Here is a 25,766-nt window from a genome sequence, read left to right as displayed (position 1 = left end):
TTTTGTACTCTCCAGTTTTAGTAAATCAACCCCTATATATGCTACATGTGTTTCTATTTCATAGCTAATAAGTGACCCAATGTACTGTATTATAAAAGTACGTAATACAAAATCAGACTGAGTGCATACATTTTAAATAGCTTTTTTTCTGGTAATCAAGCACAAAGCAGAGCTGGTAGCCTCCCTGGCGGTTTTCCCGAGTGTGGCTCGGGGTTAAAATTCAGTACCATTAGCGGTAACCCCGAGCCACACTCGGGATCGCATTGCAGGATCCTGGGGCAGCGTTACTTACCTTGTCCCCGGGATCCTGCGATGTCCCCCGCAGTGTCCGAGGGCTCCGTCCTCCTCCGAAGCCTCTCCGTGCCAGGCTCCGTTCCCTGCGAGCGGCGCGACGCACGGGGCGGAGCCTGGCGGCAAATTCAAAAAAATGTCAAAATCATAACACATACAGTACTGTAATCTTACAGATTACAGTACTGTATGAAATTATTTCACATCCCTTTTGTCCCCAGTGCTCTGGCCCATGCCCTGCATGCAGTTTTACATGATATACACTGTTCTTTCTGCCTGGAAACTGGAGATTGTCCATAGCAACCAAAAAGTGTCCCTTTACGTCAAAAGTGGCTTTAGACCAGCTAGAAAACAGCGATAGTAAATTAGAACACTTGCAGAATTGAGCGATAGTGAATTGTGGGGAAATTTATTTTATTACTATTTTTTTAAATTTTTTTTAATTATTTATTTTTATTTATTATATTATAATTTATGTTTTTGTGTTTCAAACTTTATCATACCCGGGATATCTACTAGACTCTGGTTTGGACAGATTTAAGTGTGTTATTGTTAAGATTTACAGACCTACAATATAAAACGCCAAATTTCCATGCAAAATAATTGTACCGCTTTCAGCACCTAAAATCCGAAATAATCATACCGCCAGGGAGGTTAAATATGTGCACCTTTTTTGCTATAGTGCTGTTAATTTAATAGAAAGCATATAAGCTGCTGATTTTCCACTGCTTATCAATGTTGTATGAATTTTTTAAAAGTAAACATAATCTATGTACTGTTGCATTCTACTCTACTCTGATTTTAGTTGATTTTTATGACTGAATCAATTTATGGGTTCCATGTGTAATAACAAATAAAGGTAAATGGGACTGAGGATCTGTGTCAATTGTGATAAGTCTCTCAAATGTATGTTGTAACTCAAGCTCTCTTCATGTACAATGCCTCAACACAGCAACAGTTGTGCAGCACCATGATCAAGACATCGCCATGTAGCAAAGCACTAAAGGTTTGTACATACTTGCACACCATTAAAATATATGCAAAGCCAAAATGTTTTTCTTACAGTTGGGTAGAATGTGGGAGGGTTAAAACCTATGTCTGTTTTTATTGCAGTCTGGTCCCACTGGGGAGATTCACTCACATTATTGGTCCCGCTGAGCATTACGTCCTGTACAGAAAGTGATGTGAAATCCAAAAATGTTGAGTTGATCCAGGAAGAGGAGGTGAAGAAAAAAATCTGCTTTGGATAGATCTTCTCTTACTTCCTGGTTTGTCTCTGGGACAGAAAGTGAAGGGAAATCTCCCTGCCCGACAGGAAAGAGACAGAAAAAATGAGTGTTAACCATTCACCAGTCCATCCAAAAAAAACAAAAAGAAAAGTTTGGCTTTACATATACATATATATAGTGAAATCATCCTTTCACTTCATTCTGTAGTACCGTTGTGCATAGCAATCATAAATTTATTTTTTCTATACATTTTCTACAGTTAGTAAAAATACAGTAAATATTTAGTCATGCTATCTGCAGCAGCTCTATTTTGAGATTTTCTAAATGACCCCAGCATTTTTAAACATAAGTATGTTTTATATCTAGCATTTTTTTAAGCAATTTCAAGATCGTGATATTTTAGAATTTTTAGGATCTGTGTAACCTGGCAACAGTAATGTTAACACTACCTATTGGTAGAAATAGATAAAGATAAACATATATATGAACATATGACTATACATGTAAACATACATATCTCTGCACATTGTATCCTACTGACATTTTATTTATGCCATTAGTTCTTTATGAGTCAAGTCAAAAGTTGTCACAGAAACTAGACCTAAACACATTTAAAATAAATGTCAATTGTACATTTTTGCCTGAATGTGTTTTCTCATATGTACAAGCTCCAGAAAGCCCAGGGAGGTTAAAAAGCCCAAAAGTATGAATGATCTATAGATCTGTGTCCTAAATATTACATTTCAGGTTGAGCAGCACAAAGTTTACTTGCAGATATTGCTATTCCAATAGCCAGACTTCCATTATCAGCAAAGAGCTGAGCCATTGAGGCATTGAGCACAAGGCAATCCCCATTGGTGATTACAGAGTCAACACAGTCTAAGACTGACCGAGGGCTGGATTCCCATGTCAATCTCCTACGGTTCCTGTTCAGCTCCAGCTTATAGTTGAAATTCTCAGCCTGTGCTGGTGTACCAATCAACATCATTGTAGCAAAGAACTGTGGGTGTCCTTGGTATTTTTCTTGCTTTCTGAGCACAAGTAAAAAGTGGTGGCCCAAACATGAATGTGCAATGATCCAGTCTACCGGTGCTGGGAGGTGCATGTCAGTAGCCAGAAAGACAATTTCTGTTCCATGCAGTATGTTAATTGTATGTGCGTGTGTCAAATGAGCAATAACGACCTCCAAATGACCTTCCCATTTGCAAGCGTACAAAGGACAAGTGCATGAAGTCAGCTGTGAGTCGCGGATGGTTTCATGGCACTGATGATGTGTGGTTTGTAGAGAGGAATCTTCAGGGACTGCACATCTGTTTGGAGCATTCTAAAAGAGAAAGACGTTACTGTAGAAAATAGGCAATAACACTCAACTTTTATGGAATTGCTGAGCACAGAAGCAGTCAGACATAAAACAGAAAAGGAATGATAATTGTTAGTCACTAGCAAACCAGCTCATACATTTCTCTATGGTAGTAGTAAAAGTGAAACTGTGTAATAAAGATTCTGCTAATGTTCTGTTAGCTGCCTAAAACATTAATTTGCTATTTATTAGGAAAACATATGATGTATCTGGTATGTTTCCTCACCATCTCGTTAATGTCTTTCAAGACAGTACAGAGGGATTTCCGTCGCTATTGTATTTCTGCATTTCATGTGTAATTTAATTGCTACCAGTAGCACTACAAAAGCAACAGCATCAGAGAACATATTTCTAAAGAACAGATTGCAGTGGGTTCTAAAGAAATATTCTACCAATACAACAGTCTCTTACCCAACTAAACATTATACAATTTACTTGATCGCCATGGATTAGTAAAACCTTTTGTAGTCCTACGCTATACAATCCATATAATTCTGATTTTCTGATTAAAACTGAACGCTCTGATTTTCCCATCCAATACAAATCACAAATGATGGTTAGTTTAGCATGACTCTTAAACTGGATAAAAACCCAAGAACAAAACATTTAATATATTGCAGCTTACCAATGCCTAGAAGTGTTTTCTTTTTTTTTCTTTTTTCTTTTTTTTTTCCTTTTTTCCCATTTTTTTTTACCCAGTAATACTGCCACTAACACACTTCCTGTCCCTCATGTCTATATCTGTTTTCCATTATATCAATGGAAGGCGTCATAGTTGTCAAACATGCTGGACATCAAACATGTCTGCTTTTGTTTATCTCTGTTAATTGGTGGATTGAAGATACTAGTAATTTACAAAAGAGAGATAACACTGTTAGCTCACAGGACACTGTGTATCTGATAGGATCAACAAATATTTTCTGTATTGCCAAAAATGTTCTTAGCCTGGTAAAAAACAAAACAAATGCTACCTCCACATTTAGGCCTCATGCATGGAGTCTGATTTTTTTTTTCCCGCCTCTTCAAACACCCCTCCACATTAGCCTATGTGTCCATGCACACTAAAGCCGCGTACACACGAGCGGAATGTCCGACAGAAAAAGTCAGAAGGAAGCTTTTTATCGTCTATTCCGATCCTGTGTGTGCCTCATCGAACTTTATTTTTTGAAAATTCTGATGGACCTAGATATAGAACATGTTCTAAATATTTCCGACGGAACCAATTCCTATCGGGAAAACCGCTCGTCTGTATGCTGTTCTGACGGACAAAAACGGCGCTTGCTCTGAAGCAAGTATGAGACGGAAGCTATTGGCTACTGGCTATTGAACTTCCTTTTTCTAGTCCCGTTGTTCGTGCTCTACGTCACCACATTCTGGACGGTCAGACTTTGGTTTTGGGTTGACCGTGTGTAGACAAGACCGCTTGAATGGAATTTCGTCGGAGCAACCTTCGGAGTTTATTCCAACGGCAAAACCGGTTGTGTGTACACGGCAATAGGCTTTTAGCAGCAGTTAGTGGCAGGTAGACATGTGCTGTTTGTTTCATTACGAAATATTTGGATACATTTTTCGTGTTTCGAAGATTCGGTTATATCTGATAATAACAAAACAAAATTTGTCCAAATTTCCGAAATTCTAATTGAATTTTGCATTGAATTTTACATCGAATTCAAAGAAATCAAAGACTGTAAGTGTTATTAGAGTACCATTTTGAAATAATTCTGTTTTTTTTTTTTCTTGTCAAAAGAAGTTTATTGAGTATACAATATTATAAAGATACATAAAGTAAGTTTACAAGGATCTATAAAGTAAGCTCATTGTTTTACAGTAGGGATTATATAGGTAAATATCATGAAATTTCAAATATTAAACATTGGGTTCACGTAAACCTAAATTAAAGATATATATCATTTCCATAGTTACTTTTGTAGGTATTTAAATGATTTATACCTACTATACATATTGTTTACAGGTAGAGTGTATATAGGTCAAATAATTTCTTATAATGAGCTTTAATCGTAAGGTGGAGAAAAGGAAAGAGAAAGAAGAAAAAGGGTAGAAAGGCAGAGGTATGGTCCACAAGGTTGTCCCGCTCGTCAGTTTATTATTCTTTTTAGTTCTCTTTGAAGCCTTAGAATGGGTGTCTCTGTAAGTCATTTAATCTGTTACCATGGCAACAGGACAGAGTCATTGAAATTTGACAGGAACTGTTGTTTTATCCAAGGATGCCAAAGTTTTTCAAATTTTGCAATTTGATTTTGATCGATGGCTACCATCTTAGCATGAGACATTGTATTATTCATTCTGTGAATTGTTTCTGCTAGTACCAATAATTCTGTTTTTTTAAGCCAAAGATGATTTAAAGAGTCATTGTAATCATTTGATGAAGATTTTTTTTTTTGTTTGTTCTCTTTGCTGCATTCAAATAAAAATAAAATATAACAATTTAGTTTCGACTGATTCGAAATTTATCAATTAGAACGTTTCAAATAAAAAAAATCTGTAAATTCAAAGAAAATTCTAAAAATCCCGAATACGAATCCCGAATACGAATCCCGAATGCGAATCTCCAATATGAATTGAACGAATCAACCAAATTTAACTAAACGAAATAACTAGATTAATGAATTTAAACGAAACAAAACAATTTGTTTGTCCGGCATATGTCTAGTGGCAGGAGCTTTTAGAGGTAGGAAAAAAACCCACTGCCATTGTGTCCAGGAGCAGCAGAGTTTGGGCAGAAAAAAATGCTTGAAACTACTAAAAACTGCTGGAAACTGCTAAATGCACCGAAACCTTAGTGCTTGAGCATTATGTAATTTCAATGACCAGAATAAATTATTTATTCTGGCAAATTAAATTAATTAACGCCCAAGAGCTTAACACCTGTAAAAGTTCCTAAAATTTTGCAAAAGTGTTAAACACTTTTACAAGAATCAAGCATTGTTTCTAAAAAAACGCTGTTATGTTCTAGGAGAGTTAACCTGTTCCTGACCGGCTTGCGTATATATATTGTGGCACAATGGCCCCGCTGCGCAAAATCCCGTATATATACGGGGTTCCTTTAAGAGCTACCAGAGGGCAGGCGCGCGCGCACCCGTTGCATGCCGGTGGGACCCGATGCACGTGGTTGGCGGCGATCACGTGCACGAGCGCCAGCATAGGGATTTGTGTGTGTAAACACACAAATCCCAGTGCTGTCAGAGGAGAGGAGACATTTTGTTTGTTCCTAGTAAGTAGGAACATCGAAATGTCTCCTCCCCTACTCAGTAATATCCCCATACAGTTAGAACACAATGAGGGAACACACATTTAACCACTTGATTGCCCCCTAGTGTTAACACCTTCCCTACCAGTGTCATTTACACAGTAATCAGTGCATTTTTATAGCATTAATTGCTGTATAAATGTCAATGGTCCCAAAATTGTGTCAAAAGTGTCCGATCTGTCCACCACCATGTCACAATACTGCTAAAAATCGCAAATCACCGCCATTACTACTATAAAAAAAAAAGATAAAAATGCCATAAAAATGCCATAAATCTTTCCCATAGCTTGTAGACACTATAACTTTTGTGCACACCAATCAATATACGCTTATTGCAATTTTTTTTTACCAAAAATATGTAGAAGAATATATATTGGTCTAAACTGATGAAGAAATTTGTATTGTAAAAACATTTTTGGGGATATTTATTATACCAAAAAAAGTAAAAAAATTTATTTTTTTTCAAAATAGTCATTCTTTTTTTGTGTATAACGCAAAAAATAAAAACCACCAAGGTGATCAAATAGCACCAATAGAAAGCTCTATGTGTGGGAAAAAAGGATGCAAATTTCGTTTGGGTACAGCATTGCATGACCATGCGATTACCAGTTAAAACAACGCAGTGCCAAATTGTAAAAAGTGCTCTGGCCAGGAAGGGGGTAAAACCTTCCTGGGCTGAAGTGGTTAAATAAACATCCTGTGTGCATGAGGCTTAAAGTGGAACTTTACTCTCTCAATCAACATTGACTAGTTTTAATCCTTATGCTGCTAGCATTAGTAAATGGATAGGAATCTATATCATATTTGCCTGTTTTAAACTTTTTTTTTTAAATTTCTTTAGTTACTTCCTGGTTTCCATGCCTAGGCAAATTATGTCATACATCCCAGGAGTCTTCAGGAGGGGAGCAGGGGCTTTCTCAGCTAAGCGCAACCTCTCCTGCTTGCATGCCTGAGCTAAAGGCAGATTGATTAAAGGAAATAAATGCTACATGAATCATCTCCCCTTGCTCAAGATGGCCATGGCCAGAAGTGATGGAGGGGGTTTTTCAAAGTGATTTCCCAACAGAATAATGCATGGAGACACAGATGAATGGGTGAGTTTGCTTTGAATAATAAAAATGAATTAAATAGCATATTTTTGTAGTAGTGCTCAGATGAAGTGTAGTTTACTTTCGGCTCCACTCGTAGTCCCGAGCGGAGCTATCCAAACCTACTCGGATAGCTCCGCTCGGGACTACGAGTGGAGCCGAAAGTAAACGAGAGCCGCCGGTAAGAGCCGAGGACCGGCTCTGTGTACTTCGGCGCCGGCGGCGCCATTTTCAAATCGCGGACCGCGATTTTGAAGCCCTGGAAGCAGGGACAGGGGATCCCAGGCTGCACTGGGGCAAGGCTGCACTGGGGCAAGGCTGCACTGGGGAAGGCTGCACTGACAAGGCTGCACTGGGGAAGGCTGCACTGACAAGGCTGCACTGGGGAAGGCTGCACTGACAAGGCTGCACTGGGGAAGGCTGCACTGACAAGGCTGCACTGACAAGGCTGCACTTGGGAAGGCTGCACTGACAAGGCTGCACTGACAAGGCTGCACTGGGGAAGGCTGCACTGACAAGGCTGCACTGACAAGGCTGCACTGACATGGCTGCACTGACAAGGCTGCAATGAAGGGCATTTAAATGTAAGTTTTTTTCCCTTCAACTTCCCTCCTAAAAGTTTTTTTTCCTTAAAATTCCCTCCTAAATTGGGGTGCGTGTTATACGCCGATAAATACGGTACTTTAAATTGAATTCTTGACAGGATTATCCATAAAGAGTACAGGACAGACCATTTGAACATCTTTTTTGTCTTTTTTAATATAAATTGAATAAAGAAGAGGTAGTGTTTAATTCTCAATGAAAGGTGTTTTTTTTATAAAATGTTATAATGTTACTAGCTCACTGTGGATAGTGGATAGCAGTTTAAGTATTTTCTCACTTCTGATAGGCCATGATCAGTGTAAGACTCTAGTGCCTATCATCAGTGAGAACCACTATTGAAGAAACAGGCCAGTGCTAAAAGATGTAAGATCTTGTACCTACAGTGCCTTTGAAAATATCCCTTGAAATTTTCCACATTTTGTCATGTTACAACCAAAAAAGTAAATGTATTTTATTGGTATTTTATGTGATAGACCAACACAAAGTGGCACATAATTGTGAAGTGGAAGGAAAATGATAAATGGTTTTCAAACTTTTATAAAATAAATTCCTGAAAAGTGTGGGTGCATTTGTATTCAGTCCCCCGAGTCAATGCTTTGTAGAACTACTTTTCGCTGCAATTACAGCTGCAAGTCTTTTTTTCTAACACACATTCTAACACATGAATATGATTTGATCTAAACCATTCCATTGTAGCTCTGGATGTATGTTTAGGGTCGTTGTCCTGCTGGAAGGTAAACCTCTGCCCCAATCTCATGTCTTGTGCTGACAGATTTTCTTCTAAGATTGCCCTGTATTTGGCTCCATCCATCTTCCTATCAACTCTGACCAGTTTCCCTGTCCCTGCTGAAGAAAAGCATCCCCACAACATAATGCTGCCACCACCATGTATCACGGTGGGGATGGTGTGTTTAGGGTGATGTGCAGTGTTAGTTTTCTGCCACACATAGCATTTTGCTTTTAGGCCAAAAAGTTCAATTTTGGTCTCATCTGACCAGAGCACCTTCTTCCACATGTTTACTGTGTCCCCCACATGGCTTCTCACAAACTGGACTTCTTATGACTTTCTTTCAACAATGGCTTTCTTCTTGCCACTCTTCCATAAAGGCCAGATTTGTGGAGTGCACAACTAATAGTTGTCTTGTGGACAGATTCTCCTACCTGAGCTGTGGATCTCTACATCTCCTCCTAAGTTACCATGGACCTCTTGGCTGTTTCTCTGATTAATGTTCTCCTTGCCCAGCCTGTCAGTTTAGGTGGATGGCCATGTCTTGGTAGGTTTGCAGTTGTGCCATACTCCTTACATTTTCAGATGATGGATTTAACAGTGCTCTGTGAGATGTTCAAAGTTTGGGATTTTTTTTTATAACCTAACCCTTCTTTAAACTTCTCCACAACTTTATCCCTGGCCTGTCTGGTGTGTTCCTTGGCCTTCGTGATGTTGTTTGTTCACTAAGGTTCTCTAACAAACATCTGAGAGCTTCACAGAACAGCTGTATTTATACTGAGATTAAATTACACACAGGTGGACTATATTTACTAATTAGGTGACTTCTGAAGGCAATTGGTTCCACTAGATTTTAGTCAGGGGTATCAGAGTAAAGGGGGATGAATACAAATGCACTTTTCAGATATATATTTTTAAACAATTTTGAAAACCAAAAAGAAAAAGAAGATATCCCCCGTGGGGTTTTAAAGCAGCAAAAAATTATGAAAATAATAGGTTGTTACTTGAAAGAGTTTTTTTATTAATGGAACTTGACCATAATGGTTAAAATAGGAGCTGTGCTACAGGAGATAACACAAATGAAGCTGGCACAAGTATTATACAATGATCAAGCGCTAAAATAGGGTGATAATCCTGACGCGTTTCGACCCCGTTGGGTCATCTTCAGAGGATTGAGGCGCTGTGACAAAATTTGCGTATTAGAGTTCATGGATGTGACCATAAAAATACAATATAATATATATATGTTTAACAGTATAATTACCAATCACATTGTGTTTGAGCAGTTTCTCCTGAGCTTATAGTTCTCCGACGTCTCCCCCACCGGGTCCCGACAAGAGTCCCCGGCCGTCCACCACATCAACAGGGGAAAAGGGGGGGTTAATCGTCCATGCGTGTCTTACAAGGAGTCACACCAAGTGGATATCTCCCAAAACTGGGGAGGAGCGTGGGGGCAAGCGAGCGAGACCTGCAGCCAAAGCATCAAATAACAGACAACTGTACCATCAGTGCGTTCGGTTTAGCACGGATAGAGATATATGTATCATGTGTCATTTTTTGAAAAAAAGAGATAACTCTGTAATTTATTTAATTAAATATTTGTTGGATGTTGTCTGTGCTTGGGGTCAGCAATGTATGAATATTCCTATAGTGATGATGGTAACAAAGGGGGGGAGGGGAAGGGGTTAACAAGGGTAAGTAGGACTGCATATAGATATCAGTATATCAGAGTATGTAATATAATAGGTAAATAGTGGTATCTATGTGTTAGCCGTGAAACAAGTGACGAAGTAGGGTGAAAATATAGGAATGTAAAAAAAAAGGCGAGTGTGAGGAGAACATGTGAGGAAAGAAGGGGACGGGCAGACTAGTAGGGAAAAAAAAAAAAAAAAAAAAACCAGGGGAAAGGAAGGGGATGGGAAAGAAAGAACGGGAAGGAGGGGGGGATGGTTAAGGGGAGAATGGGAAAAAAAAGATCAGGGAGTGAAGGAAAAAAGGTTTAAGAGGAAAAGATCCCATCTTGACACCTCATGACCCCTTTTCCAGCACCCATGCATTTTTCAGTACACTATCACACACACCCATCTCTCACCTACACACGGTTGGATTATGTTTTTTGCCTATGTTTTTGCTTTCACTGCTTTTTGATTGTTTTATTTGGCCCCTTGCACTGCACCTTCCCATTTCCCCACCCCCATGCTTCCCTTCCACTCACATGCATCACCCCACCTGCACTATCCTCACACTTCACCTATCTGTTCCCTTTTTTCCCCTGGATCTTTTCCTCTTAAACCTTTTTTCCTTCACTCCCTGATCTTTTTTTTCCCATTCTCCCCTTAACCATCCCCCCCTCCTTCCCGTTCTTTCTTTCCCATCCCCTTCCTTTCCCCTGTTTTTTTTTTTTTTTTTCCCTACTAGTCTGCCCGTCCCCTTCTTTCCTCACATGTTCTCCCCACACTCGCCTTTTTTTTTTTACATTCCTATATTTTCACCCTACTTCGTCACTTGTTTCACGGCTAACACATAGATACCACTATTTACCTATTATATTACATACTCTGATATACTGATATCTATATGCAGTCCTACTTACCCTTGTTAACCCCTTCCCCTCCCCCCCTTTGTTACCATCATCACTATAGGAATATTCATACATTGCTGACCCCAAGCACAGACAACATCCAACAAATATTTAATTAAATAAATTACAGAGTTATCTCTTTTTTTCAAAAAATGACACATGATACATATATCTCTATCCGTGCTAAACCGAACGCACTGATGGTACAGTTGTCTGTTATTTGATGCTTTGGCTGCAGGTCTCGCTCGCTTGCCCCCACGCTCCTCCCCAGTTTTGGGAGATATCCACTTGGTGTGACTCCTTGTAAGACACGCATGGACGATTAACCCCCCCTTTTCCCCTGTTGATGTGGTGGACGGCCGGGGACTCTTGTCGGGACCCGGTGGGGGAGACGTCGGAGAACTATAAGCTCAGGAGAAACTGCTCAAACACAATGTGATTGGTAATTATACTGTTAAACATATATATATTATATTGTATTTTTATGGTCACATCCATGAACTCTAATACGCAAATTTTGTCACAGCGCCTCAATCCTCTGAAGATGACCCAACGGGGTCGAAACGCGTCAGGATTATCACCCTATTTTAGCGCTTGATCATTGTATAATACTTGTGCCAGCTTCATTTGTGTTATCTCCTGTAGCACAGCTCCTATTTTAACCATTATGGTCAAGTTCCATTAATAAAAAAACTCTTTCAAGTAACAACCTATTATTTTCATAATTTTTTGCTGCTTTAAAACCCCACGGGGGATATCTTCTTTTTCTTTTTGACATTAATCGGGGTGTGCAGCACTTTATATCTTCTCAGTATGTGTCTCTCCCCTTTTCTCGAATATTGGGTGGTTAAACACCCCTCCCCCCACTTTTTGACACTCGAGTTAAGATATGAGCTGTGGGATGATTCTGGTTGAATTGTGCATTCTTGTAATACTTTTATTGTGACTGTTTCTACTGAATAAGTATTGTGTTACATTGTTTACAGGATAAGCCAATGTATATGTATAGGTGATGATTGGACTATCCCCATGTAATTACACGTTAATATTTTATAACAGGTGAGATCGGATAAAATTATCTGTTATTCTTTCCTGTTTTCACTAATCTATCATAATACTGGACACTTTAGTGTGCCCCCTCAGGCGCACTCAATATGTTTACAATACATTGGCTAGTATTTTCATTCTGCTGTAATGACAACCCCTACCATCTGGAGCATCACATGTACGTTTTTTTGTCAAATCCAATGGAGGTAGCCTACGGCCGCCTCGAATGCATTCCAACCACCCACAGCTTTCTAGATCTTTGTACACTAGAATGCAATTTATAGGTTTCTATAATCCTGTTACATATTGTCTGCATTGTGTTGTTCCCCTGCTTCTCTCCCTTCCGGAGCCCGATGTGGGTCCCATGGGCCGTGGACCTGTCCTGGGGATGGGGGCTTCGTCGTTGCGTCTCTTCCTGGCAGGAAAAGAGGGGGGGCACAATTAAAGGGTCCGTGCCTCCTTTCTGCACCCTCGGGTGTATCACTTCCTGCCAGCGGCGTTCCGGATCACATCCGGATGCCGTGGCGTTGTGGGCACGCGATGCTGCGTGCGTGCGACGTCGCGACATCGCGCTATTACGGCGGATGTGACAGCTGTGCCGGGATATTTATCTTCCTGAACGCCGGGGGAGCCACATGTGGAGGGTTAATCCCTGCTGGAGGAGGAGGGGTGGGGACAGCCTGCATGCACCTGCAGCCTAATTAGGCATCCAATCAGCGGCCAGCACTTTATTTATAATGACCAAGCAGATTGGGGGATCTGCTTTTAGTTCCTACTGTTTCATCAGACTGATCAACTGACTTATACTCTGGAGACAGGTAATCACCAGTATCTGAACACATTAATGAGTTGGACCTGACATACCCTGTATTGTGGGTCTCTGTCACGTCATTCCTTCCCACTGTGATTAGTTATACTATCTTGTACAATTTACATCCGATTCTACCCACCCTCAATACATGTCCACCTTTATGGCACTTCACCTTGTGTGTTTCTTTGTCTCACCTCTGTCTCATTTTCTTCCCATCTTGACACCTCATGACCCCTTTTCCAGCACCCATGCATTTTTCAGTACACTATCACACACACCCATCTCTCACCTACACACGGTTGGATTATGTTTTTTGCCTATGTTTTTGCTTTCACTGCTTTTTGATTGTTTTATTTGGCCCCTTGCACTGCACCTTCCCATTTCCCCACCCCCATGCTTCCCTTCCACTCACATGCATCACCCCACCTGCACTATCCTCACACTTCACCTATCTGTTCCCTTTTTTCCCCTGGATCTTTTCCTCTTAAACCTTTTTTCCTTCACTCCCTGATCTTTTTTTTCCCATTCTCCCCTTAACCATCCCCCCCTCCTTCCCGTTCTTTCTTTCCCATCCCCTTCCTTTCCCCTGGTTTTTTTTTTTTTTTTTTTTCCCTACTAGTCTGCCCGTCCCCTTCTTTCCTCACATGTTCTCCCCACACTCGCCTTTTTTTTTACATTCCTATATTTTCACCCTACTTCGTCACTTGTTTCACGGCTAACACATAGATACCACTATTTACCTATTATATTACATACTCTGATATACTGATATCTATATGCAGTCCTACTTACCCTTGTTAACCCCTTCCCCTCCCCCCCTTTGTTACCATCATCACTATAGGAATATTCATACATTGCTGACCCCAAGCACAGACAACATCCAACAAATATTTAATTAAATAAATTACAGAGTTATCTCTTTTTTTCAAAAAATGACACATGATACATATATCTCTATCCGTGCTAAACCGAACGCACTGATGGTACAGTTGTCTGTTATTTGATGCTTTGGCTGCAGGTCTCGCTCGCTTGCCCCCACGCTCCTCCCCAGTTTTGGGAGATATCCACTTGGTGTGACTCCTTGTAAGACACGCATGGACGATTAACCCCCCCTTTTCCCCTGTTGATGTGGTGGACGGCCGGGGACTCTTGTCGGGACCCGGTGGGGGAGACGTCGGAGAACTATAAGCTCAGGAGAAACTGCTCAAACACAATGTGATTGGTAATTATACTGTTAAACATATATATATTATATTGTATTTTTATGGTCACATCCATGAACTCTAATACGCAAATTTTGTCACAGCGCCTCAATCCTCTGAAGATGACCCAACGGGGTCGAAACGCGTCAGGATTATCACCCTATTTTAGCGCTTGATCATTGTATAATACTTGTGCCAGCTTCATTTGTGTTATCTCCTGTAGCACAGCTCCTATTTTAACCATTATGGTCAAGTTCCATTAATAAAAAAACTCTTTCAAGTAACAACCTATTATTTTCATAATTTTTTGCTGCTTTAAAACCCCACGGGGGATATCTTCTTTTTCTTTTTGACATTAATCGGGGTGTGCAGCACTTTATATCTTCTCAGTATGTGTCTCTCCCCTTTTCACAATTTTGAAAACCATTTATCATTTTCCTTCCACTTCATGATTATGTACCACTTTGTGCTGGTCTAACGAATAGACTCCCAATAAATGGTTGTAACATGACAAAATGTGGAAAATGCCCAGGGGTCATCATAATCTTCATGACCAAATTTTGGTATACACCAGTTTACTCAACAATAACTTTTTACCACTTGCATACCAGACTTATTTTTATACCATTTTATAGCACATATTGGTCCTTAAATTGGTCATTTGTTTTAAGAATACTCTAAATGTTATATATTTATAGAATAATGGGTTAGCATGAGCAAGACTCAGATATGTTAATTTCGCACCATCGTCCCTTTAAAAAAAAGCAAATAAAAAAGAAAGGGAAGGGAAACCCATGTTGGGAGTATGGGACTTTATGGGTGGTTGTTTCAATAAAATTAATATATCACAAAATATAAAAAAAATAAATTATTTTATTACAAAAACATGAACAAACAGACAGAGACAATAATCACATAGAAAAGAACAGGGGTTGTTTTCTCTATGCACTCGCGGCTTCCTCAGGAACATGCGTGAACATTATTCTCTAATGGGTAGATAAAAATATATATATTACAAATCTCAGACTTGAAAAAATACAAAAATACATTAAACCAAATACATAGGTGCATCCAAGAGGGGTGGCAGAAAGTTCTCAACCAGTAGGCTCTGGCACCAATGCTTAGGAGATTCAGAAACCAATCTGTGATGGGTGATATCAGAGCAAATAATTGGGCATCAAGGCCCTCACGAGAGGAGACACAGACCAAACCAAATCACCCACAGAAAGAAGTACCATTGAATGGCCTAGGTGCCATTGTGAAATCTACTGTTCCCTATAAACAATTAAAACATATTGGTGTGACATGTCAATGGCGATACTTGTCGTTAGAAAAGTTCAATTAAATCAAAATTTAGGCATCTCATAGATGGACAAAAGGTAAAAAATATGCTTACATAAAGGATTTCTGTTAAATGAAAGACTGGGAACCTAAAGTGTCCAATAAAATGCTGCTGCAGATACATGGCTACATTCAAAGTTATAATTCCACAACTACAGTACTGCAGGGAAAGAGGAAAAACTTCTAATATAGTTTCCAAAAAGGGGGCTAGACAAATTTAAGCTATCCTACCATAAACGTGATAGGAAAAAATTGCTTGCCTGTATATGCTATTCGGTTCATATAATGAAGACTCCTGAGCAGGGCGGGACAGTTACATAAACGTAGATGATACAATCTGCAAATGGATGCAATAATATAAAGGAAAAAAGTTACTCCCCAGACCTGGGACATGACATCTCTCGAGGCAAAGCAAAGGTTCTGCACTGGTAATATTCCTGGATAAAGAGATTATACCTGTTTGCAGCTGCATGGACAGTGTGGCTCCCATGGACTCCAGCAGTTAAAACTATGCTGCATGGATCTGTTTATACTCCTCCCTACTGCATCGGGCATGCACAACGTGATGTCACACCGTCCAGATGCAAAACGGATGCTGACAGATTACTTTGCCACCCTCCCGTCCCATCACGAGCCCACAGTGCGCATAGGGTACCAGGCAGGCGGAGACCCTGCCCACGATCCACCCACATAGGAGTTTTGAGCACTGTGGAGCTGCCATACCCGACACCCAGGTGACCATGTAGTGCACCGCAATGAGATGGGGAAAGGCCGGAACCCACCAGAACAGCACCACCTTTTGCCTGGACCCACAGAGAATGCCCCCGTCTCCACAGGAGCCCAACATAGCCCCCACTGAGAAATGAGGACCGTGCTGCTGTGGGCCCCTGGGCGTCCGTGTGGGGATCTGATGGCAGAGGGATGGATAAACGTCTCGATCCAGGACGCCCAACAAATGCTCTGTGAACAGGAAAATAATAAAAGTAAAATAAATTAAAATAAAAAATAATAATTGTTTGAAAAAGTAAATAACTTAGGAAAAGGGGCGGTGGAACGCACGCTTCACCACGCTGCCCTCCAGGCTCGGAACCGGCCTGTACAGCTTTGCTAGCTTTGGTGTTTATGTTGAACTATCTCTTGGACAATAAACTTATTTTTACAGACTCACGCTATGAGACATATCTTTTTTCTTCTTGATGTGCATGGATATTTAATACTGGGGATATCGTGACACCTTTGACACCATTGAAAGATACATCACAGTGGGCTGAGGACTTCTCTCCTGGATTCAACATCGCTGGAGTCTACCTACTTGCCTTTTACCCCTGCAGGGGTTGGGCTGTCTGGTGAGTGAGAGCACGAGTGGGGGTGCGGTGGAAGACGGGGGACACCTGCAACATCAATTCCTATACAAGGGACACTTTTTAGAAGCCTTTTTTCATATAGAATAAAGTTTTTTTCTGGGATATAAAAAATTTTTTTTAACAAAAACTAATTTTTTGGGTTTGGACTATTGTTTTCACGTAGCATTTTTTACCCATCACTGGAGTTGATTTTTTTTTTTTTTCTTATGCTGGGGATTTCACAATATTGGTCTAATTAGTAGATCACCATTGTTTAGTGTTGGATTGTTTACGTATTTGCTGTACGCATATTCATACTCATATTTATATCACTTTTAGCACATTGCACTTTCATTGGATAGCACTGGGTGGACGAGCCCTTTTTGCACTATACCACGGCTATCTATGAGCACATTGGATATACTCACATACAATTGTGTCATACTTATGTTGTATATATGTTTTTTATGAATTACATTCTATGCATATTCAGTAGAACAGCGCCAATTCCCCTTTTTCCTAAGATATTTGCTGATCTGTATTTCACTTGGTGGAATTACCATATAGGGGGGCTGCAGTTCTCTCCTTTTTTTTTTCCTTTCAGTCCTAAGCGCGGAACTATTATTTATTCGAAAAAGTAAATAAACCACATGAAATATAAAAGTCTATTTGCTGTATGATCATGTATTGGTTATCATTCATATAGAATGATGCGAAAATCCTGCCCTCCACCTGGATCCACCCTTACAATATAGTAAATTTAGCATTGCAATTACAGTACAGTATATACATATATTAGTTATTGCAACCAAATGATTTTTTTTTAGTTACTAATACATATTTCTTAATCCTGAGAAAAAAGTTCCAATAAAAGGGGTTCACTAGGAAAAGAGAGCCCCAATAGTGGCTAAAGATCGGCCCCGCAATGACAACACAACGTCTAAGAAAAGGGGTGATGTGGCGGCAGGGGCATTCGGAGCAGGTTCCAACCCTGCAGCATTAGGATCAGAACAGATAGAGTCTATGTAAATGGGCCAGGTGGAGCTATACAAAGGGTTTGCAACTAATGCCCTCATTCAAGCCTGGAGTTTTGGTTGCCTGTAGAAGATAAATCCATTTTGCTTCCAGCTGTAATAATTGCTTATCAATATCACCACCCCTGTCATGTGGGGGGGATATGTTCTAAAGTAAAAAAAAAACAACCATTATTAAGCTGTGATTATGATATAGTCCCATGTGTCTACTAATGGGAGTTTCCATTTTTCGTTTTGAAATTGCTGAGACATGGTCTCTAATTCTGCAAAACAATGGACGTTTTGTCTTACCAACATAGACTTCATTATTTAGACCTCCCCAAGTGCCGTTGGGGAGACCAATGCTTTCACCTCTCAAAATAAAGCGGCAATAGTTGCAATCGCCACATGGATAGGTACCTGATTTTTATTTTTGGCTTGGCCTATATCCAACATGGTGACTAGCTACCATGGTCTTTTTTTGATGGATTTAGATCCTTTAAAAGTAATTTCTGGCAAAGGTTTTATATACTTGTTAATTTTGTCATCTGCAGTAAGAAGATACCAGAATTTCTTATAGATCTTCGGGACCTTGTCATTTTGTCTGTTGTATCTGGTCACTATCCTAGTTGACGCTGCCTTTGTTTCTTTTCTTGGTTTATAAATCAATACATTTCTGTCTTGCGATTTTACCTTATTATAGGCTCTCCTTAGGCACATCTTACTGTAGCCTCTCATGATTAAATATTCAAATAGCAGGGCCGCCTCTCTTTTAAAATCCTCCTCTAGGGTGCAGTTACGTTTCAATCTGAGGTATTGTCTATATGGAATACTCCTAATTAATTGCGTCGGATGTGAGCTAGTAGGGTGCAATAATGTGTTCCCAGACGTTGGCTTTCTATACAGGGTTGAACATAAGTTTCTTGCCTCATTAATAAAGATTTCTACATCCAGGAAGATAATTTTTTCCTGGCTGTAATTATATGTAAATTTTAAATTGTAGTTATTAACTTGCAATCTCTCCAGAAATATGTTCAATTCATCTTTTGATCATGCCCAAACCATGAGGACATCATCTATATAACGATGCCAGGTCAGAATGTTACCAAGACCTGTGGCACTCTCCTTATGAGAAAAGAGATCGCGCTCCCAACCCCCAGGTATAGGTTGGCTTAGGAGGGGGCACAGCCAGCCCCCATAGCCACACCCTGCACCTGGAGGAAGTGGGATCGCTTGAACACAAAAACATTGTTAGTAAGGATAAAGCTCAACATTTCAGTTATAAAATCGTTACAAGATTCTGTGTCCATTTCACCCAAAAAGCTACGTATTGATTGTATTCCCTGCATGTGAGGGATAGAATTATACAGTGCCTCGATGTCAATGGCAACTAGCCAGACTCCTTTCAGTATCTGTAATCCATCAATTATCTTAAGCAGTTCAATCGTATCTTTGACGTGCGAGGACAAACTCCTCACATGTGGGTACAGATACTCGTCTATAATTCTGCTGGTGTTCTCAGTCAAGGAACCGCAGGTCGAAATTATTGGACGTCCCGGTGGGGGCAAAACTCCTTTATGCACTTTGCATAGAATGTTGGAGTGCGCAGATTAGTGACATCTTGAAATTTAAATGTGTTTGCATCAATAGTTCCTACATTATGGGCTTGGTTGAGGATATCTTTATAATTTTAATGCTCTGTGTCACAAATGATGTTGGTACAGGCCAATACCATTCTCTGTTGCAAATTATATCATAACACATTTTCTCATAGCCTTCTATGTTCATAATGACAATGTTCCCTCCCTTGTTTCACAACTACCTTGTCATTGTTTCTTAGAGAATTAAGTGCCTGTTTTAAGTTTAGCGGAAGATTTGGCTGAGGTCCTGAGTTCCAGTTTGTGGACTCTATTTCTTTTGTTACTTGTAAAACGAAAGCCCAAATATTGGGATTTCCCTGTAGTCCAGGGAAGGTGGTGCTGCTCTGGTGGGTTCCGGCCCTTCCCCATCTCGCTGCGAGCACTGCATGGGTGCCTGGGTGTTAGGTATGGCACGGCGCTTGACACTCCTATGTGGGTGGATCGTGGGCAGGGTGTCCGCTTGCCTGGAACCCTATGCACTGTGTGAGATCGCAATGGGACGGGAGGGTGGCCGCCTCCCCATTTGCAGTGTCATCTTACAGCATCCGTTTTGCGTCTGGATGGCGTGATGTCGCGCCTGCCAGACGCAGTAGGGAGGAGTATAAACAGATCCATATGGCATAGTTTTAGCTGCTGTAATCCCTGGGAGCCACACTGTCCATGCAGCTGCAAACAGGTATAATCTCTTTATCCAGGAATATTACCTGTGCGGAACCTTTGCTTTGCCTTGAGAGATGTCACGTCCCAGGTCTGGGGAGTAACTTTTTTCCTTTATATTATTGCGTCCATTTGCAGATTATATCATCTACGTTTATGTTACTGTCCCACCCTGCTCACAAATCTTCATTATATGAACCGAACAGCATATACAGGCAAACAATTTTTTCCTATCACGTTTATGGTAGGATAGCTTAAATTTGTCCCCCCCCTTTTTGGAAACTATATTAGGAGTTTTTCCTATTTCCCTGCAGGACTGTAGGTGTGGAATTATAACTCTGAATGTAGCCATATATTTGCAGCAGCATTTTGTTGGACACTTTAGGCTCCCAGTCATTCATTTAACAGAAACATCCTTTATGTAAGCATATTTTTTACCTTTTGTCCATCTATGAAATGTCTAAATTTTGATTTAATTAAACTTTTCTAATGACAAGTATCGCCACTGACATGTCACACCAGTATGTTTTGATTGTTTATAGGGAACAGTAGATTTCACAATGGTACCTAGGCCATTCAATGGTACTCCTTTGGTGGGTGATTTGGTTTGGTCGGTGTCTCCTCTTGTGAGGCGCTTGATGCCCAATTATTTGCTCTGATATCACCCATCACAGATTGCTTTCTGAATCTCTTAAGCATTGGAGCCACAGCCTACTGGTTGAGAACTTTCTATCACACCTCTTGGATGCACCCATGTGTGTATATATGTATTTGGTTTAATATATTTTTTGTATTTTTTCAACTCTGAGATTTGTATAATTAATATATATATTTGTATCCTCCCATTAGAGAATAATGTCCACTTTTTTCACCATGAAAATAAATCGGGTGTAAATAGCATGTGCGTGTTATATGCCAATACTTCAATTTTAGCTGCCTCGGAGGGAGAATCTTCTGTTTACTTGGCGGCCTCTGTAATAGGAAGTCCCCTGGGCCACCAATGGACCACTGTTCTTTCTATCATAGGAGATTTTCACTGCATGTAATCTGTTGGCGCTGGTCCCGCCCCCCTCCCTGTCCCCTCTAGGCTGCAGATGGGCATTGATCAGGCTGCACTGATGGCAATGGTGAGGCTGCTGCATTGATGGCAATGGTGAGGCTGCTGCATTGATGGCAATAGTGAGGCTGCTGCATTGATGGCAATGGTGAGGCTGAATTGATGGCACTTGTGAGGCTGCAGATGGGCATTGTTTAGGCTGCATTGATGGCAATGGTGAGGCTGCAGATGGGCACTGACCCTTATTTTGCTTCAAAGTTCCTTATTTAAAATTTACGTTTTTTCCAGAAACTCTTCAAATTAATGTGCGTGTTATATACATGTGTGTGTTATACGCTGATAAATACGGTAATTATTTTCAAAATATTTTGAATTAATTCAGTCCTTCTACTGTATTTATCCTAAATATAGGAACCTCAAATTTGCATAGGTTTTGATACATGCCTATGCCAGTGATGTATTTTGGATTTCTATACATTAGGCAATTTCCAGTCTTGTGCTGACTGTAATTCACTGATGATTAAAATATAACAATACCACTAATAAATCTGCCACAATTAAAATATTAGCCTATTTCTAACTAACTAGCTCACAAACTCACCTACTAATCACCTAACCTAATATATTGATTTTAAACTTTTTTTCTTCTTCTATATTTTAGTACTCTTTCACTGTGAGTGCCATGCAGACTTACTTCTTGTCTCAAAGCTGTAGCTGCTGTAATTGAGAGGAGATGCAATGTGATGGGTGGGTTCTAAGCCTTCCTTAACCTATTTCTGATTAATCATTGTAATTATATGATTGGTAAGAATTTAAAATGCTACTCACATAATCAGTAGCCACCCAGTGCACGTACTTAGAAGTAAAATAATTATTTGCCTCTAAGAGAGACAATCTGGGGCTGGAAGCGTGTGACTAGTTTTTCTTTTTTCCTGTGGTTGAACTGGTCCTTAGCAATTGGGCACCAAGCACCCAAATCTATTATACCTGGGCAGAGAAAGAAGCTACACCCCTATGTAAGCTCAAAGTCATAACTTGGAGCTTACACAAGGCTTACTCTCTTTCCTCACATCAAACAAACATAATAATGAGGGCAAAATATGAAGGTTTGTGCAGTTGCTTTTATTTACATTAGGGTAACCTATGATAATGGGTTCACTTTAACATTTAATTACCTCCAATACTAACATGTAACCTAACCCTAAAGGGAGCCTAATACTAGTCTAATTGAGGATTAGGGATTTAAACAATTTATTTTCATTAAACAATCACAGATCAACTCAGGCTTAGCTCTACCCAGAATAAAACATGAGCACTCACATATCAACATTTAAAATAATATATATATATATATACACACACACACACATGCAGTTAGGTCCATATATATTTGGACACAGACAAGTATATACCAAAACATATTCAAGCTACAGTTATATATTGGATATGGGCTGAAAGTGCACACTTTCAGGTTTATTTTAAGGGTATGTACATCCAAATCGGAGGAAAGGTTTAGGAATTACAGCTCTTAAGAATAGCCATCCCCCTTTTTCAAGGGACCAAAAAATTACACAATTAAATCAAAAGCTGTTTCATGGCCAGGTGGGCTACTCCATCGTTATTTCTTCATCAACTAAACAAGTAAAAGGTCTGGAGTTGATTCTAAGTGTGGTATTTGAATTTGGAATCTATTGCTGTGAACCAACATGATGTGTTCAATGGAGCTTTCCATGCTAGTGAAACAGGCCATTGTAAGGCTTGAAAAACAAAACCAATCCATCAGAGAGATAGCAGCAACATTAGGAGTGGCCAAATCAACAGTTTGGTTCAATCTGAGGAAAGAAGAACGCACTGATGAGCTCAGCAGCATAACGTACATGGAAGACAACAGTGGTGGATGATCGCAGGATCCTCGCTATAGTAAAGAAAAACCCATTCACAACTTTCAGACAAGTGAAGGACACTCTCCAGGAGGTGAGCATATCATTGTCAAAGTCTACAATCAAGAGAAGACTTCACAAGAGCAAATACAGAGGGTTCACCACAAGGCATAAGCCTGAAGAATAGAAAAGCCAGATTAGACTTTGCCAAAAAACATCTAAAAAAGCCAGACCAGTTCTGGAAAAGCATTCTTTGGACGGATGAAACTAAGATGAATCTGTACCAGAATGACGGGTGGAAAAAAAAAGAGTATGGAGAAGGTTTGGAACATCTCATGATCCAAAGCACACAACGTCATCTGTAAAACATGGTGGAGGCAGTGTGATGGCATGGGAATGCATGGCTTCCAGTAGCACTGGGTTATTGGTGTTTATTGATGATGTGACAGAAGACAGCCGGATGAATTCTGCAATGTTTAGAGATATATTGTCAGCCCAGATTCAGGCAAATGTAGCAAAGTTGATTGGATGGCGCTTCACAGTACAGATGGACAATGATCCAAAACACACTGCAAAAGCAATACAGGAGCTTTTGAAGGAAAAGAAGTGGAATATTCTGCAATGACCGAGTCAATCACCTGATCTCAACCCAATCGATCATGCATTTCACTTTGAAGGCAAAACTAAAGGCAGAAAGACCCACAAACAAAGAACAACTAAAGACAGCTGCAGTTAAAGCCTGGCAAAGCATCAGAAAGGAGGAAACCCAGTCTTTGGTAATGTCCATGGGTTGCAGACTTCAGGCAGTCGTTGCCAGTAAAGGATTCTCAACAAAACATTAAAAATGAACATTTTATTTATGATTATATTCATTTGTCCAATTACATTTGAGCCCCTGAAAATGGGGGGACTGTGTATACAAATGGTTGCAGTTCCTAAAATTTGTACTTGATATTTATGTACAACCCCTTGAATTAATGCTGAAAGTCTGACTTCAAATTATTTATTCTTATTCTTATTTATTCTGGTAGCATACATAGCCAAAAGTATGAAAATTGTGCCTATGTGCAAATATATATGGACCTAACTGTGTTTATCTTACTGAATTAAAAAGTAGCACCACCCGTGGAAAAAAAACTATTTTAAACAATTTTTTAACCAAGCCTTAACACCCAAACCCCTACTTCTTCATACTCACCCATGTCTTGCTTTAGGAGCATCAGTGTCAATAACGTGCAGTCTCATGCAGTCTCATGCCAAAATGATGCAGTATTGAGATCCCAGTGCCAGAACGCACCGTTCCATTATTCTGTTACATTACCTTCTTAGAGGTAAATCAAGATAACATTTAGGTAGGCTGAACATCCAAAATTAGGATGCAACTTTTTATTTACCTTCCATAACACTGTATACAAAGTATGAGGTGTCCACTGTCATCATACTGAACTTCTCCTTCTAATAATCATGACAGACAAATACACACAGTCAGCCATCATAAAATAACACCTACCGAGCCATTCCCTGGATAACAGAATCCTGCTAAAATATAATTATTCTTTGCCTGCTTGGTGGGCATTGATGCTATGATTAATTCCTCATCCTTTGGTAAACAATGTAGTGGCTTCAAACCACAAGGGATATTTTTATCTCTGAAATTTTAATAATGTCACAAGATGAATGCCAATACTCACATCTAATACACTTACTGTAATTACTTCTACTAACCAAACTCTTAATGCAACATTAGCAATTACACTAATTAAAAATAATGAACTTTCTCGTGCATTCTGCTAAACCTCTTAGCATGAGTCAAGGTACTTAAGTACTCTAGGACTATAAATGTTTCTATTAGAAAACTGAATTTGAAATACCCTGTAAAATGATTTGGAAGATTAGAATTTGAAATGTTAACTTCAATATATTAGTTCTCTAGGAAAATGGAGATGATTCAACATTCACATTTAGTAAACCATTAAATTCGGTAATTACTTTAGCATATTTAATTAACCTTTAACAGTAAGGCTAATAGCAAATAATGACAAGGTAAGACTTGTTTATCATTATTTTTAATGGAGTAAAGTACATATTACATATATGTTTGTAGCCTAGCAGGGCAGTTCAATGCTGTATAAATAATGTAACAATTAATAATGTATCTTAGAGTAGTATGTAATTGACTAGGTATTTGTCACAACATAAAAGAACAATGCAATAAACCTATACACTGACTGACTGAAAAGAATAATTATTAGTTGTTGGCCATAATAACATAGAAAGGTACTGTAATGAGTGTGCAAAATTAAAAAGTTAAAGCATGTATACGCAAAATATTTTTTTCCTGACCACTTCATGGCAGCATGCACATGGGTTGAGCTCAGCTCAATGGATTCCCAAGGAACACATACTGATAAATTGAAGCCCACTCAGCTGACCACTGTTTCTGTTCTTTGTAGATGGGGCCACAGAAGTAAGATAAGTAACCCCCCTCTGAGCCATGAATTTTCCACCAGGCTTCCTTACCTGAGTAAAGTTCTCTGCTGGTGCAAAGTATTTTTGTGGGAATCCCTTTCCTATTGGGGAGCAGTGGAGCAGTGCTCAGCCTTGCTACATGAAAGGATGTGATTGGGT

General features: G+C 39.6%; 1 protein-coding gene across 1 annotated transcript in view; it reads right to left on the bottom strand.

The window, feature by feature from the left end:
* Positions 1–211: 211 nt before the first annotated feature.
* The window catches only part of SIAH3 (siah E3 ubiquitin protein ligase family member 3), a 154,483-nt gene continuing 128,928 nt past the window's right edge, over positions 212–25,766 (bottom strand). The window contains exon 2 of the mRNA XM_073614157.1: positions 212–2,844. Within this exon, the coding sequence (XP_073470258.1) occupies positions 2,257–2,844 (588 nt within the window). The 3' untranslated portion in view covers positions 212–2,256. The remainder of the gene's footprint in view (positions 2,845–25,766) is intronic.

This window comes from Aquarana catesbeiana, linkage group LG02, assembly GCF_042186555.1.
Source record: "Aquarana catesbeiana isolate 2022-GZ linkage group LG02, ASM4218655v1, whole genome shotgun sequence".
In the NCBI taxonomy this organism is placed as follows: Eukaryota; Metazoa; Chordata; class Amphibia; order Anura; family Ranidae; genus Aquarana; species Aquarana catesbeiana.
This window is presented reverse-complemented; position numbering and strand designations above follow the sequence as displayed.